General features: G+C 42.2%; 1 protein-coding gene across 2 annotated transcripts; it reads left to right on the top strand.

Moving 5' to 3' along the window:
* The first annotated feature begins 4,989 nt into the window (after positions 1 to 4,989).
* On the top strand, positions 4,990 to 17,450 carry NEURL3 (neuralized E3 ubiquitin protein ligase 3). Of its 2 annotated transcripts, none has more exons than XM_058194434.1 (3): positions 4,990 to 5,175; positions 13,589 to 14,086; positions 15,046 to 17,450. In XM_058194434.1, exons 1-3 carry the CDS (start codon positions 5,127 to 5,129, stop codon positions 15,318 to 15,320), a joined length of 822 nt encoding a protein of 273 aa, XP_058050417.1. In that variant the 5' UTR covers positions 4,990 to 5,126; the 3' UTR covers positions 15,321 to 17,450. The 2 variants fall into 2 exon arrangements, with proteins under 2 accessions (XP_058050417.1, XP_058050418.1); XM_058194435.1 differs by having other exon boundaries at positions 4,990 to 5,157; positions 15,046 to 17,447.
* Positions 17,451 to 17,809: the final 359 nt, after the last annotated feature.

The raw sequence follows: 17,809 nt of genomic DNA, 5'->3' as shown, positions 1-17,809 counted from the left end.
TTGGCAAACATGAAGTTATCTTTGAGCCTGGAGATGGACATTTTCCTGCATCAATCTCTTTGTTGGCCCCCATTTCTGTGATTTGTGACCATATTTTTTCATGCTTCTACTTCACCCCAAATCGAAACGGATGAGACTTGGGGAAAAGTGCATGTTGCAAAGCAAAAAAAAAAATCTCCTACAGAAACTTCAACTCCTGCGATCTTAGAAAACCTCGAACTGCGCTGTCTACATTTCGAGCTATGCTTAGTTCATAAGATTGTTTACCAAAACGTCCTACCTGTCAACGACTACTTCAGCTTCAACCACAACAATACACCAGCAAATAATAGATACAAGCTCAAGGTAAACAGCTCCAAACTCAATTGCAGAAAATACAACTTCAGCAACAGAGTGGTCAATGCCTGGAATGCACTACCTGACTCTGTGGTTTCTTCCCCAAACCCCCAAAATTTTAAGCTTAGACTATCTATTGTTGACCATTCCAAAGAGGTCTATAAGGGCGTGCATAAGAGCACCAGTGTGCCTACCATCCCTATCCTAATATTCCTTTTTTACTTACTCTTTTCACGTATCCAAATTATGTTTATACTTTTACCATTATACTGTTATCTTATATATGATTGACAAATAAATAAATAAAATATAAATAAATAAATAAATTCCAGCAATATCTTTAAGTCTGGTATATAAACCCAACTGTAGCAAGATGGTAACTGAGGTGCAAACCCTGGACGTCCCACTAGATGGCAGCAATGTTGTTGATCCTGCCACCTTGTGGTCCTGTAATGTTTTTAGCCAGATGTTAGTAAATTCCTTGTGTGTCCAATCACACTTTGCCAATAAAAATTCTATTCTATTCTATTCTATTCTATATTGATATATTGACCATCATTTGTGTTGTAAATGTTGTACCTTGATGAATGTATCTTTTCTTTTATGTACACTGAGAGCATATGCACCAAGACAAATTCCTTGTTTAGAAAGGTGCTCGCCTACCTAGGGAAAGAAAAAAAAAAGGTAGCAAGCATTTGGGGAATGCTAGAAGGAGTGGTAGATACGAACCTCACACAGAAGCTATTTGGTGTGTAAGAAAGCAGTTGTGCAATTCATTAAGACGCTTGGAACGAGAACAGAGAATAGAATAGAAGGAGAGGAGAGGAGTATAGAGAACAGAACAGAAAATAGAGAATAGAGTAGAGTAGAGTAGAGTAGAGTAGAGTAGAGTAGAGTAGAGTAGAGTGGAGGTCTCTTAATCAACCCCTGCTCAAGCCGGAGACCATATATAATTCAAGACAAGTGGCTGTCCAATATCTTCTTAAAAGCCTCCAATGATCCAGCACCCACAACTTCCGAAGGTCACAAATGCTTCTCATTACAACTGATCGCAGCATTAGACCACATCCATCAGAACAGCAATTCTGTGCCTCAAATTTTTGGAGGGGCTGGTGGTGCTCACTGACCCTGCTGAACGGAGCAAAAGCAGCGTCCTCATTCATTTGGGGCGAGACGCCAGACACAAACAATGCGAACAGGAGGGTTTTACCTGGCTCAGATTTCCGACCCAGAGAGAGAAAATAGAAAATAGAAAATAAGAATAGAACAGAACAGAATAGAGGAGAGGAGTATAGAGAACAGAACAGAACAGAACAGAACAGAAAATAGAGAATAGAGTAGAGTAGAGTAGAGTAGAGTAGAGTGGAGGTCTCTTAATCAAACCCCCTGCTCAAGCCGGAGACCATATATAATTCAAGACAAGTGGCTGTCCAATATCTTCTTAAAAGCCTCCAATGATCCAGCACCCACAACTTCCGAAGGTCACAAATGCTTCTCATTACAACTGATCGCAGCATTAGACCACATCCATCAGAACAGCAATTCTGTGCCTCAAATTTTTTGGAGGGGGGGCTGGTGGTGCTCACTGACCCTGCTGAACGGAGCAAAAGCAGCGTCCTCATTCATTTGGGGCGAGACGCCAGACACAAACAATGTGAACAGGAGGGTTTTACCCTGGCTCGGATTTCCGACCCAGAGAGAGAAAATAGAAAATAGAAAATAAGAATAGAACAGAACAGAACAGAACAGAACAGAAAATAGAGAATAGAGTAGAGTAGAGTAGAGTAGAGTAGAGTAGAGTAGAGTGGAGGTCTCTTAATCAAACCCCTGCTCAAGCCGGAGACCATATATAATTCAAGACAAGTGGCTGTCCAATATCTTCTTAAAAGCCTCCAATGATCCAGCACCCACAACTTCCGAAGGTCACAAATGCTTCTCATTACAACTGATCGCAGCATTAGACCACATCCATCAGAACAGCAATTCTGTGCCTCAAATTTTTGGAGGGGCTGGTGGTGCTCACTGACCCTGCTGAACGGAGCAAAAGCAGCGTCCTCATTCATTTGGGGCGAGACGCCAGACACAAACAATGCGAACAGGAGGGTTTTACCTGGCTCAGATTTCCGACCCAGAGAGAGAAAATAGAAAATAAGAATAGAACAGAATAGAATAGAATAGAATAGAATAGAAGTTTTGACAGGTTCTGGAGAACCGGTAGCGGAAATTTTGAGTAGTTTGGAGAACCGGCAAATACCGTCTTTGGCTGGACCCAGAGTGGGGTGGGAATGGGGATTTTGCAGAATCCTTCCCCTGCCACGCCCACTAAGCCGCGCCCACAGAACCGGTAGTAAAATAATTTGGATTTCACCACTGCTTAAGAGGTCCCTAAGGGGGCGTGCATAAGCGCACCAGCGTGCCTACCATCCCTATCCTAATATCCCTTTTTTACTTACTCTTTTCACGTATCCAAATTATGTTTATACTTTTACCTGTTATCTTATATATGACTGACAAATAAATAAATAAAATATAAATAAATAAATAAATAAATTCCAGCAATATCTTTAAGTCTGGTATATAAACCCAACTGTAGCAAGATGGTAACTGAGCTGCAAACCCTGGACGTCCCACTAGATGGCAGCAATGTTGTTGATCCTGCCACCTTGTGGTCCTGTAATGTTTTTAGCCAGATGTTAGTAAATTCCTTGTGTGTCCAATCACACTTTGCCAATAAAAATTCTATTCTATTCTGTTCTGTTCTATTCTATATTGATATATTGACCATCATTTGTGTTGTAAATGTTGTACCTTGATGAAGGTATCTTTTCTTTTATGTACACTGAGAGCATATGCACCAAGACAAATTCGTTGTGTGTCCAATCACACTTTGCCAATAAAAATTCTATTCTATATTGATATATTGACCATCATTTGTGTTGTAAATGTTGTACCTTGATGAATGTATCTTTTTTTATGTACACTGGGAGCATATGCACCAAATACAAATTGGTATGTGTCCAATCACACTTGGCCAATAAAGAATTCTATTCTATTCTATTCTATTCTATTCCATATTTATTATTCTATTCTATATTGATATATTGACCATCATTTGTGTTGTAAGTGTTGTACCTTGATGAATGTATCTTTTCTTTTATGTACACTGAGAGCATATGCACCAAGACAAATTCGTTGTGTGTCCAATCACACTTTGCCAATAAAAATTCTATTCTATTCTATTCTATTCTATATTGATATATTGACCATCATTTGTGTTGTAAGTGTTGTACCTTGATGAAGGTATCTTTTCTTTTATGTACACTGAGAGCATATGCACCAAGACAAATTCGTTGTGTGTCCAATCACACTTGGCCAATAAAAATTCTATTCTATTCTATTCCATATTTATTATTCTATTCTATTCTATCCCATATTTATTATTCTATTCTATTCTATTTTATTCTATTCTATTCTATCCCATATTTATTATTCTATTCTATATTGATATATTGACCATCATTTGTGTTGTAAGTGTTGTACCTTGATGAAGGTATCTTTTCTTTTATGTACACTGAGAGCATATGCACCAAGACAAATTCGCTGTGTTTCCAATCACACTTGGCCAATAAAAATTCTATTCTATATTGATATATTGACCATCATTTGTGTTGTAAATGTTGTACCTTGATGAATGTATCTTTTCTTTTATGTACACTGAGAGCATATGCACCAAGACAAATTCCTTGTTTAGAAAGGTGCTGCCTACCTAGGGAAAGAAAAAAAAAGGTAGCAAGCATTTGGGGAATGCTAGAAGGAGTGGTAGATACGAACCTCACACAGAAGCTATTTGGTGTGTAAGAAAGCAGTTGTGCAATTCATTAAGATACTTGGAACGAGAACAGAGAATAGAATAGAATAGAATAGAATAGAATAGAATAGAATAGAATAGAATAGAAGGAGAGGAGAGGAGAGGAGAGGAGAGGAGAGGAGAGGAGAGGAGAGGAGAGGAGAGGAGAGGAGAGAAAATAGAAAATAGAAAATAAGAATAGAACAGAACAGAACAGAACAGAATAGAGGAGAGGAGAGGAGAGGAGAGGAGAGGAGTATAGAGAACAGAACAGAACAGAAAATAGAGAATAGAGTAGAGTAGAGTGGAGGTCTCTTAATCAACCCCCCTGCTCAAGCCGGAGACCATATATAATTCAAGACAAGTGGCTGTCCAATATCTTCTTAAAAGCCTCCAATGATCCAGCACCCACAACTTCCGAAGGTCACAAATGCTTCTCATTACAACTGATCGCAGCATTAGACCACATCCATCAGAACAGCAATTCTGTGCCTCAAATTTTTTGGAGGGGGGGCTGGTGGTGCTCACTGACCCTGCTGAACGGAGCAAAAGCAGCGTCCTCATTCATTTGGGGCGAGACGCCAGACACAAACAATGTGAACAGGAGGGTTTTACCCTGGCTCGGATTTCCGACCCAGAGAGAGAAAGAGAAAGAGAAGCTGGAAATTCCCTACTGCAACAACAAAAGCTGCGTCTTGTGACACACAAACACATCTCCAGAAATCTCAATGATGATTAATGTTTAACTCACGAGAGTGTTGTATAAAACAGCTTCCTTCCTTTCAGTTTGAAGCAGAGTCCTTTGGTGGCACTCGGAGAACCTGGGAAATTAGTTGCCTTTGACGTCTAGCTTAAAGGAAGGGAGAAGCAGGGAGGGTAGCAACCTGAATCCACAGCCCAGCACAGCACAGCACAACCTAGCCCGGCCCGGCCCCAGCCAGCCATGGGAGCCTGCCTTAGTCCCTCCGAAGACGGTAAGGAGAACGTTCAAGGTAGCTTTTTGGATACCCAAAAGTTGGCTTTGAAATGCGTGTTTCAGCACAGCTTGGAAGGGAAGCCCTCAAAACGAAATTATTTCTGAACAGACACCAGTGTCTTGAAAGCTCTGTGGCCAGTCTTTTTACTAAATCTGCAGTTTTCTTACTAAATGCCAGTCTTCTTACTAAATCTGCACTACTATTAATCTTCTCATCGTTCCCATCACCCCTCTCTTTCCACTTATGACTGTATGACCGTAACTTTGTTGCTGGCAATCCTTATGATTTATATTGATATATTGACCATCATTTGTGTTGTAAGTGTTGTACCTTGATGAAGGTATCTTTTCTTTTATGTACACTGAGAGCATATGCACCAAGACAAATTCCTTGTGTGTCCAATCACACTTGGCCAATAAAAAAATTCTATTCTATTCTATTCTATTCTATTCTATATTGATATATTGACCATCATTTGTGTTGTAAATGTTGTACCTTGATGAATGTATCTTTTCTTTTATGTACACTGAGAGCATATGCACCAAGCCAAATTCCTTGTGTGTCCAATCACACTTGGCCAATAAAAATTCTATTCTATTCTATTCTATTCTATTCTATTCTATTCCATTCTATTCTATTCTATTCTATTCTATTCTATTCTATTCTATTCTATTCTATTCTATTCTATTCTATTCTATTCCATTCTATATTCCATTCTATATTCTATTCTATTCTATTCTATTCTATTCTATTCTATTCCATTCTATTCTATTCTATTCTATTCTATTCTATTCTATTCTATTCTATTCTCGCAGCTAGGCACACTAAATATTTAATGCTAGAGATTGGCAGCAACTGGCTTCCGACGTCTTTGTAAAGCCTGCAGTGGCGAGCGTAACAACAGAGGAAAATCCGTTGGGTGCTGGATGCTACCTGGGAAGTCTATGGATATTTTCCAATCCTCAGATCGAATCAGACCTTGATGGCCAATGCACAACATGTGTACAATGAAGATTGTCCCAAAGGTGCTTTTTCCAAAAGTCAGCTGGACTTTCTTGCTGGTGTTTGGTTTTTTTTCTTCCCCTTTGAAAAGGTTTCGCTTCTTATCCAAGAAGCATCTTCCGTTCTTTGGCTCAGTTCTTCGCTTGTTCAGAAAAACTCCTTCAGAACGGAAGAAGCTTCTTGGGTGAGAAGCGAAAGGTTTTCAAAGGGGAAGGGATAAAGGTGGCTTCTTGTCTAATCAGCAGAGACATAATATTGCTTTAGGCCAAAGTTCCCCAACCTTTTCGGCTTTGTGGGCTGGTGGTTGTGTGTGGGGGGAGAGAGAGAGAGAGAGAGAGAGAGAGAGAGAGGATAGTTCTGTGCAAGTGGTGGGAAATCGCACGCATAGCTCCATGGGCACGAGCGGCAGAGATGCATGCCCAATGCTGGTGGAAATGGAGTACGTGCGCACTAGTGGTGGGTTTCAAAATTTTTTTACTACTGCTTCTGTGGGTGTGGCTTGGGCGTGGCGGGGAAGGATGCTGTAAATTCTCCATTCCCTCCCCACTCCAGGGGAAGGTTACTGCAAAATCCCCATTCCCTCCCCACTCCAGTGGAAGGATACTGTAAAATCTCCATTCCCTTCCCACTCCAGGGGAAGATTACTGCAAAATCCCCATTTCCTCCCAATCAGCTGGGACTCGGGAGGCAGAGAATAGATGTGGGCGGGGCCAGTCAGAATTTTTACTCCCGGTTCTCCGAACTACTCAAAATTTCCGCTACCGGTTCTCCAGAACTGGTCGGAACCTGCTGAAACGCACCTCTGGTGCGCACGCAACTTGTCCGCTGCTCGCGTAAGTGGGGATGTGAGCCTGCGCCTGTGCTGACCCACCACTGCTGTGGTTAGGACGATGGGTCCCCACAATACCTTGCAGTTAGCTTCACTTTGGCAAGGAGCCTTTGAAGTTGAGCAGCTGCGTGTAGACCTTTCAGTGGCTGAGTTTAAGACTGGGCACTAGTTAAAGGAAAGATGTAGAAATTAACCTCCGTGAGCCCGCTGAGCTATTTCAGAATAGGTCTGGCCCTAGACTAGTTGAAGAATTATCTGGTTAACGTGCTCCGGGCAGAACTATTTTGCTTGTGTAGGTGTGAGGTGCCAAATGTCCTTTTCAGGGAATCTCAATGGAGGCAGGAGGATATTTTGATTTCTCAACAGACAGGACTTATAGAAATAGACTTCTGGTTGAATCGGCTCACGGCTAGGGTTGGAGCAGAATTTATGCTTAGAATCTCCTGTCGAGCAGGGGGTTGGAGTGGAAGACCTCCAAGGGCCCCTCCAACCCTATTATTCCATGTTCCATGCTGTGGAAGACCCCCCAGGATGGTTGGGTCCTGACCAGGGGTGGGTTTCAACTTACCGTTACCACTGGTTCACCCCCGTGGGCGTGCCTGCTTGCTTCACGCTCATGAGCGCTGTCCGAGCATGTGCCCAGCCTTCCGCGCATGCGCCTGGCCTCGAAAACATGCCTAAATAGCACGACTTGGAGCCTGGGCGGGTGGGTGGACGATCGCTGCTATCAGTTCACCCGAACCGGTGTGAACCAGCTGAATACCAGCTCTGGTCCTGACCTGTCCCGTTGGGCGTTGTTTAGCTTCAAGATTCTGGAGAAGGTGGACACCAAAGCTCAAAATCACACGAGCTGTGTGTGTGTGTGTGTGTGAGGAATGAATTTTGTCCATTCATTTCAGGAATGCTTTTCTACATGTATAGAAGCTTTATAGGAGTTTAGTCTTGCAGATAAGGGAAATGCAGATAAAGGATTGAGGAGTTTATACATATGGGGGGGAAAAACATGATAAGATTTGTGTGGGGGGAATAAAAAAATAATAATAATTCAAACAGAAAATGTGCCTTTGGGTGGGTTTGCAAAATTCAAGGTTCATTTTAGAAACCCTCTGGGTCAGGAAATAAGAGGCAATAAGTCATTGAGTTACTTTCACTTTCATTCTGTCAGATAAACAGGCATATACTAAAGAGGTTCTTTTCAAGCCAAGGTTAGGAGGTTATATATTTGAACGCTTTCATGATGCCAACAATCCAGGCCAGAGATAAGCTTATTCAGAATAACAGAGTTGGAAGGGACTTTGGCCAGCTCAAGCAGGAGAACCTATCCCATTTCAGACAAATGGCTCTCTAGTTTCTTCTTAAAAACCTCCAGTGATGGAGGCCCCACAACTTCTGGTGGCCAGCTGTTCCCCTGGTTAATTGTCCTCACTGTTAAGAAGTTTCTTCTTAATTCCAGGTTGCTTCTCTCCTGGATTAGTTTCCATCCATTGTTTATTATCCTGCCCTCAGGTGCTTTGGGAAATAGGTTGACCCCCCCCCCATTCTTTGGGGCAGTCCTTTACTTCATTGGAGGAATGAATTTTGTGCATTCATTTCAGGAATGCACAAAACATATAGAAAAGCTTTAGATGAGTTTATTGTTGCAGATAAGGGAAACGCAGATAAAGGATTAAAGTTTATACATATTGGAAAAAATGAGACAAACCTTCTGTGGGAATAAAAAAACAATCCAAACACAAAATGTGCCTTTTGGTGGGTTTGCAAAATTCAGCTAATTTTAGAAACCCTCCGGGTCAGGAAAGAAATAAAAACCCCAAGTGTGTTTAAAGGGAATAAATCATTAGATAGATAGATAGATAGATAGATAGATAGATAGATAGATAGATAGATAGATAGATAGATAGATAGACAGACAGACAGATGATAGATAGATAGATAGATAGATAGATAGATAGATAGATAGATAGATAGATAGATAGATAGATATAGATAAATAGATAGATAGATATAGATAGATAGATAGATAGATAGATAGATAGATAGATAGATAGATAGATAGATAGATAGATAGATATAAATATAGATAGAATATAGTATATAGTATATTATGACCACAATAGATAGATAGACAGATGATAGAAAGATAGATATAGATAGATAGACAGATGATAGATAGATAGATAGATAGATAGATAGATAGATGATAGATAGATAGATAGATAGAATATAGTAGTTATAGTATATTATGACCACAATAGATAGACAGATGATAGAAAGATAGATATAGACAGATGATAGATAGATAGAATATAGTATAAAGTTATAGTATATTATGACCACAATAGATAGATAGATAGATAGATAGATAGATAGATAGATAGATAGATAGATAGATAGATGATAGATAGATAGATAGATAGATAGAAATAGATAGATAGAGATAGATGGATGGATGGATGGATGGATGGATGGATGGATGGATAGATAGAAAACAGATAGATAGATAGATAGATAGATAGATAGATAGATAGAGATGGATGGATGGATGGATGGATGGATGGATGGATGGATAGATAGATAGATAGATAGAAAACAGATAGATAGATAGATAGATAGATAGATAGATAGATAGATAGATAGATAGAATATAGTATAAAGTTATAGTATATTATGATCACAGTAGATAGATAGATAGACAGATGATAGAAAGATAGATAGATAGATAGATAGATAGATAGATAGATAGATAGATAGATAGATAGATAGATAGATAGATGATAGATAGATAGATAGATAGATAGATAGAATATAGTATAAAGTTATAGTATATTATGACCACGATAGATAGATAGACAGATGATAGATAGATAGATAGATAGATAGATAGATAGATAGATAGATAGAAGATAGATAGATAGATAGATAGATAGATAGATAGATAGATAGATAGATAGATATGGATGGATGGATGGATGGATGGATGGATGGATGGATGGATGGATGGATAGAAAACAGATAGATAGATAGATAGATAGATAGATAGATAGATAGATAGATAGATAGATAGATAGAGATGGATGGATGGATGGATGGATGGATGGATGGATGGATGGATGGATAGCTAGATAGATAGATAGAAAACAGATAGATAGATAGATAGATAGATAGATAGATAGATAGATAGATAGATAGATAGATAGATAGATAGGCAGGCAGGCAGGCAGGCAGGCAGGCAGACTGACTGACTGACTGACTGACTTTTTGGCACCAAGAAAGGGTTCTAATATGTAACTTCCTATATATTTAGAAAAGCTTTCCTGAAGGAAATGCATTAAATTCATTCCTCCAATGAAGTAAAGGACTGCCCCAAAGAAGAGAGGGTCAATTTCTTCTCCAAAGCACCAAAGAGGGCAGGACAAGAAACAATGGATGGAAACTAATCAAGAAGAAAAGCAACCTTGGATTATTTTTTTTAAAATTTGAATTTATATCCGGCCCTTCTCCGAAGACTCAGGGCGGCTTACATTGTTTCAGGAAGGAGAAACTTCCTAACAGTGAGGACAATTAATCAGTGGAACGGCTCGCCACTAGAGGTTTATGGGTACTAAATAGCATAGGTTCTCTTGCTTGAGCAGCGAGTTAGACTAATTGACCTCCAAGGTCCCTTCCAGTTCTGTTACTCTGTTGTTCTGAATAAGCTTTATTATCCCTGGCCTGGATTTTTGGCATCAAGGAAAGGTTCAAATATGTAACCTCTTAACCTTGGCTCTTTAGCACAGGCCTCTTAGTTTAAGGCCTGTGACAGAGTGAAAGTGAAAGTAACTCAGTGAATTATTGCACTTTTCTTTCTTTCCTGACCCAGAGGGTTTCTAAAACGAACGTTGAATTTTGCAAAGCCACCCAAAGACATATTTTGTGTTTTGGATTGGTTGTTTTTTTTTAAAATTTGAATTTATATCCGGCCCTTCTCCGAAGACTCAGGGCGGCTTACATTGTTTCAGGAAGGAGAAACTTCCTAACAGTGAGGACAATTAATCAGTGGAACGGCTCGCCACTAGAGGTTTATGGGTACTAAATAGCATAGGTTCTCTTGCTTGAGCAGCGAGTTAGACTAATTGACCTCCAAGGTCCCTTCCAGTTCTGTTACTCTGTTGTTCTGAATAAGCTTTATTATCCCTGGCCTGGATTTTTGGCATCAAGGAAAGGTTCAAATATGTAATCTCTTAACCTTGGCTCTTTAGCACAGGCCTCTTAGTTTAAGGCCTGTGACAGAGTGAAAGTGAAAGTAACTCAGTGAATTATTGCCTCTAAACACACTTCCCCTTTTCTTTCTTTCCTGACCCAGAGGGTTTCTAAAACGAACGTTGAATTTTGCAAAGCCACCCAAAGGCATATTTTGTGTTTTGGATTGGTTGTTTTTTTTTTTAATTGTTATTCATTCCCACACGAGGCTTATCTTGTTTTTTTTCACCCCCCTTATGTATAAACGTTAATCCTTTATCTGCAGTTTCCCTTATCTGCAGCGATAAAGGTATAAAGCTGGCAGGAGATCTAAAAAATGAGGCCCTTGTACAGTTGGAAAGGATTTGACAGCTTCCGGTCTCCACCCACCAAACCTGTTTCGCTCTCCCGGGGGAGCTGAGCACCTTGAGAAGGTGCTGAGCGCTCGAAGGTCAAAATGTTCCCAAATCCTCCAGAAAAACCAAGGATTTAAGGATTGGCAAACTCTGCACTCAGCGGATGCTCTTAATATGGGCATCTATCTGATGTCGCCATGGGAGTTAAGCAGAACCGCCGGTGGGCCATGACTCATCATCATCATCAGGGTAATAAAACAGGGAGCATAGAACATAAATTCAGATAACTTTATTGCAGTCATTAACTAAGCAGAAAAGAATGTAGAATCACAGGGGACCTCAGAGGTCTTCTAGTCCAGGGGTCTCCAACTTCGGGAAGTTTAAGACTTGTGGACTTCAACTGCCAGAGTTCCTCAGCCGGCTTTGCCAGCTTTGAGTTGAAGTCCACAAGTCTTAAAGTTCCCATGGTTGGAGACCCCTGTTCTAGTCCAACCCACTGCTCAAGCAGGAAGCCGGATGAAATCTCTTCTTGAAAACTTCCATTGATGGAGCACCCATAGCTCCTGGAGGCAAGCTGTTCCACTGACTCATCGTTTCCACCGTCAAAAAATGGTCAGCTTACCGCCTAGGTTGGACCTCTCTTTTAACACGCTTCCACCCCATTATTTCTTGTTTCTACCCTCAGGTGCTTTGGAGGGTAGGTTAATCTCTTCTTCTTTGTGGCGGCACCTTAAGTACTGCGAGACAATGACCAGGTGCCTCCTAATCCTTCTCTTCGTTGGGCTAGCAAGAGTCTAGACATGCCCCGCACCTTCTAGCCTTCCATATCCTTTATCATCTCTGCTGCTCTTCTCTGCATGCTTTCCACCGTGTCCCCCCCCCCAAATAAGAACAGGTCTTATATCGATTTTTGCTCCAAAAGACGCATTATGGCTTATTTTCCAGTTAGGTCTTATTTGGGGGGAAATACAGTACTAAAAACCTCCGTCTGGTTGACTGTCTTAACTGGGGCTTATTTTGGGGGTAGAGCAGGGGTGAAATGCTCCCGGTTCAGACCGGATCACCCGATCTGGTAGCAATGGCGGCCGGTGGTTCGGAGAACCAGTAGCAAAAATCCCTGCCCCCCTCCATGCCCAGCTGAGCTGCACGATCTTCAGAGTTTTGTTTTTTTTTTACTTTTGAAAGCATTTTTTATTCGGCCAGGGAAAAAAAAAGCCTTTGATGATCGCGCAGCTCAGCTGGGATCGTCAGAGCCTTTTAAAAGCATTTTTTCTGCAACCTCTTCCGCCGTAGAGGTTGTAAAAGAATGCTTTTAAAAGGCTCTGAGGATCCCAGCTGAGTTGTCTGATTGTCAGAGGCTTTTTTTTCTTTTAAAGGCAAAAAAAATGCTTTTAAAAGAAAACAAAAATCTTATGATCAGGCAACTCAGCAGGGACGTCAGAACCTTTTAAAAGCATTTTTACAACCTTTTCAGCCAAAGAAGTTGTAGAAAAAATGCTTTTAAAAGTAAAAAAAAAAATGGCCACATCCACCCAGTCATATTACCCCCCACCAAGCCACGCCCACAGAACCGGTAATAACAAATTTACTACCCCAGGGGGCATGCACACGCTGGATAAGGTACTTCTGGTTTCGGGTGCACACATGCGCGCCAGCCAGCAAGTCTCCCAGTTACTGCCGCGCATGTGCTCACACCGATTAGACCAGCTCTTCTGGTTTCCGGCACTGCCGCACACACAAAGGCCAGCTGATTGTCACGTGCGTACGCGTGCCAGAAACCCGGAAGAGGAACGGGCGATGCCGCGCATGCCAGGCGACTTGGCTCCGAGTGCCACTTCGGGCATGTGTGCCATAGGTTCGCCATCACGGGTATAGGGTCTCCTACTGGAGCAGGGGGTTGGACTAGAAGGCCTCCAGGGTCCCTTCTGTATTCTGTATTCTTTATTGATGGCAACAGGTTCCCTCGAGGACTTCTACTCTCTTCTTTCTATGATTGTATTCATGACGCTTCATGTCTCCACAGAATTGGAGTGTTCTCTCGACGCTTCGTACAGTCCGCTCTTCTTCCATCCTTACATCAAAGGATCCCAGGTTACCATGGACGAATCTTGCTGTACAGTAAGTCGGACGGACACCTTCCACGATGGTATCGTCTTCTCCAACCGGCCCGTAGAACTTTATGAGAGAGTCACGTTGAAAATCTTACAAGAGGACCAGAAGTGGCAGGGGGGTCTGCGGGTGGGCTTCACCTGGAAAGACCCCTGCCTTCAGTCGGGCGACCTGCCTCCGTTTGTGTGCCCGAACCTGGTCGCCCAAGGGAAGACTCGGGCGTGCGTTTTACCGGACGAGTATATCGAAGAAGAGACCATTATCAGCTTCTGGGTGGACAGCTGGGGCTGCGTTTTCTGCAGCACCAACCTTGAGGCCGAAGGGTCCTTCCTCTTCAACGGCGTCTCGGTTAAATCTCCTCTTTGGGCGGTTGTGGACGTCTATGGAAGAACCAAAGCAGTCCAACTTCTCGGTAAGCCACTGCAGGCCGGGCCATTTGCTTTCTGTGGATTTCTTAGGGCAGAGAAAGGCCAGTGGAGTGACCAATAGCCCGGTTCTCTCTCTCTTTCTGTCTCTCTTCTCTCTTCTCTCTCTCTCCCCCTCCTTCTCTCTGGCTCCCTCCCTCCCTCAAGAACTGACTAGTGACAAATGTCTTGCTACGTGACAAAACAGTCCTGTTCTCTCTGTCTGTCTGTGTCTCTCTCCATCTCTCTCTCCCCATGTCTGTCTGTCTCTCTCTCTCTCTGTGTTTCCCTTAAGAACCGTCTTGCTCAGTGATGAAACATTTGGGTTCAATGGTGCTCATTAAGTCGAGGACTCCCTGCAGGATAGGACATGTTCCCCACTATGGAGCAAAAGAGGTAGCTCAGGGGCTAAGATACTGAGCTTGTCGATCGAAAGGTCGGCAGCTCTGCGGTTCAAATCCCTAGTGCTGCCATGTAACGGGGTGAGCTCCCGTTACTTGTCCCAGCTTCTGCCAACCTAACAGTTTGAAAGCATGTAAAAAATGCAAGCAGGAAAAATAGGGACCACCTTTGGTGGGAAGGTAACAGTGCTCCGTGCGCCTTTGGCGTTGAGTCATGCCGGCCACATGACCACGGAGACGTCTCCGGACAGCGCTGGCTCTTCGGCTTTGAAACGGAGATGAGCACCGCCCTCTAGAGTCGGGAACGACTAGCACGTTTGTGCGAGGGGAACCTTTACCTTTACCTTAGGCAACAAAAGTTCCATTTTGTTCTAAAGCCATTATGCGATAACGACGCACGCACACACAATCTGTGAGGCTTGTTGGCTTTAAGCATAGGGTATGGAAGCCTGCACGGGGGCAAAAAGGAGGTACTAGGAGTTAAAAGTCCACGAGTCTTAAAGTCGCCAAGGTGGGCTGGACACCCCCGCTTTAAACTTTCCCGCGAAATATTTGTGCCTCCGCAGATCCCACCTGCTTGGCGTTCCAAGAAAGGGCTGAAGAAAACGCCGTGGAAGATTGCATGGTCTGTTTTGCGTCCCAGGCCAGTACCATGATGTTCCCTTGTCATCACACCGGCTTCTGCTCCAGGTGCTCCATGAAGATTTTCAGAACCAGCGGCTGCTGCCCCCTCTGTCGGGAAGCAGTGACGAAAATCCTCTGGGTCTCCGTTCTGGCGGCGCAGAACGAGGGCCTGCCGAACTTGTTGGGAAAATCGGAGCGTATCCGTTCCCTGCGGTGACAAAAGGTTGCGCGGTTGCGGTGCTCCTGAAATAAGCCCGTCCTAGTAAGGAAAGGGCAGGGAATTGGAAAGGCAAAGAAAGCAATCGGGGGAGACCAAAATAATAATAATAATAATAAAAATTGAAAAAAAGCAGTGTTCGCTTAGAAGGGACAAGAGGCGAGGCACGGGGTTCGCTAGTTGGATAGCCATTTGTCTGAAGTGGTGCAGGGTTTCCTGCCTGGGCAGGGGGTTGGACTAGAAGACCTCCAAGGTCCCTTCCAACTCTGTTATTATGCTATGTTATGTTAGTTGGATGAAGGAGCCGAATTGCTGGAACCGCTGGAGATGCACAACAGGCACAGAAGTTCTTTCGTTCTTAAAAACAAAACAAAACTCAAAACAGTTCTCACACTTGCAAGCTGGCACGAGGCTGACGGCTTTGAAGTTCATTTCCAGGACTTTCCAGGCAGGGAAAACACCAGCGCTGTCTCTGCTCAGAGCAACCAGCATCAGGAAGGGCTTGTTTGAACGTTTTATAAGGCTACGCAAGCAGTTGAAAACTGTTGTGAGCGATGCCTTTGCCAGGGAACTGGGCAAAAGACAATTCACAGGTTAACCAAAACTTTGGGAATCTGCTTAAATCTGCTAGCCACTTTGGCTTCCTCGTGGTCACTGAAGAGGCCTGAGAATGAGGGAATTTTATCTTTGGGAGAATTTGAATTTTATTCAGCCGAAGGGTTGCTGCCTTCAGGAGGAAGGGGAGATGACCAGCCTTCTAAATAAAATAGCACTGCAAGAACGGACAGTCAAATTCCAAATTTAAGGAGTCACCGGAGAGAGGGAAGAGACAGCAAGAGAGGAATTCCCCTTCAGAGCAAAAAACAAAACCAAAAAAAGAAACTTTTATTGTTTCTCCTGCTGGGTGGGATGGGAACTCCTTCCTCCCTCTTGCAGGAAACATCTGGAGATTTAGGTCTTGGAGACCAAAAACAAAGGGATCGTTTCCTGTGATTTGTTGCTTCAAGATCAAAATCAAACCATTTCAAAGTTGGCAGGGCCTGCACGGTGAGTGAACCATGGAGAAAGAAAGAAAGAAAGAAAGAAAGAAAGAAAGAAAGAAAGAAAGAAAGAAAGAGAGGGAGAGAGAAAGAGAATGAAAGAATGAAAGAGAAAAAAGAAAGAGGGAGAAGAGAAAGAAAGAAAGAAAGAAAGAAAGAAAGAAAGAAAGAGAGGGAGAGAGAAAGAGAATGAAAGAATGAAAGAGAAAAAAGAAAGAGGGAGAAGAGAAAGAAAGAGGGGAGGGAGAGAGAGATAAAGAAAGAGAGAGAGAGAAAGAATGAAAGAGGGAGAGAGAAAAGAAAGAAAGGGAGAAAAAGAAAGAAAGAATAAAGAGAAAGAAAGAGGGAGAGAGAGAAAGAAAGAAAGGGGAGGGAGAGAGAGAGAGAGAGAGAGAGAGAAAGAGAAAGAAAGAAAGAAAGAAAGAAAGAAAGAAAGAAAGAAAGAAAGAAAGAAAGAAAGAGAAAGACAGACAATCTTTTGCAATCTTAGATGATCAAGTTTTGGCCGAGGTTTCTTCATCAGAGGTGCTGTGTTGACTGAACACCTTTTGGATGATGAAGGTTGCAAAATTAGCGCAAGCTTTGCTGGTTTTTCCAGGACCTTTAAGGCACAATGATTAATCATCCAATCATCCGTCCCGTCAGGGCTTTGTCATAACACCTTAAGAACAAATTGGGTCCTGGGACTGTATGTGAAAATCAGAACTTGCTCACAGAAGGTATAAATGAGGAGAATCTCTCTCACCTTCTCCCATTTTGGGAATTTTTTTTTTAAAAAATCATGTATTAAACTTAAAACAGTTTCATCTTCTGAACGATGCAGATTTCTTAAGAGAGCAGGACGGTGGGTACATGGTGGGAACTGATAAGCCATCCTGCCTTGGAAGATCAGCTGTTTCTGTTAATAGTGTATTATTTTTTTTAATACTCGTTTCTCTGTAAAAAAAAACAAATCTGTAATTTCTATAAAGAATTTGTAATAAAATGTTGAGATACCAGCCTCTAAGATCCTGTTTTCCTTAAAAATGATATTCATGGGTATAAAGAGGTGATGTTCGAAGAGGCGTAACAGGAAATGTGGAAAGAAAGAAAGACCAAAAAAATAAATAAATAAATAAATCAAAGAACCAGTTTCTTTAGCAGCCCTTTTCTAACAAGGGTCATCCCAGTTAAGAGGAAATTGCTACGCAGGATGTGAAGGCAACACTTTGGACAGCTAATATTGCGTTGTTGAAAGGATCTGCTTGAAAGGACCTAATCTTCATTTTTCTGGGTGATGAGGATTAAAAGGTGGCGAAGTGGAAACCTGCCTCCTTTTTCCTGTCCGAATCATCCTGCAGATGTCAGACACCTTCCCACCAACCACAAGTAAAAAAGGATCCCAAAGTTGTTATCTATGCAGATCTATCTTATATATATATATATATATATAAGAGCAAAAACCGCTCA

Source organism: Ahaetulla prasina, chromosome 9 (assembly GCF_028640845.1).
Source record: "Ahaetulla prasina isolate Xishuangbanna chromosome 9, ASM2864084v1, whole genome shotgun sequence".
In the NCBI taxonomy this organism is placed as follows: Eukaryota; Metazoa; Chordata; class Lepidosauria; order Squamata; family Colubridae; genus Ahaetulla; species Ahaetulla prasina.
Note: the sequence above shows the minus strand (reverse complement) of the source record. Positions and strands in the feature narration are given on the sequence as shown.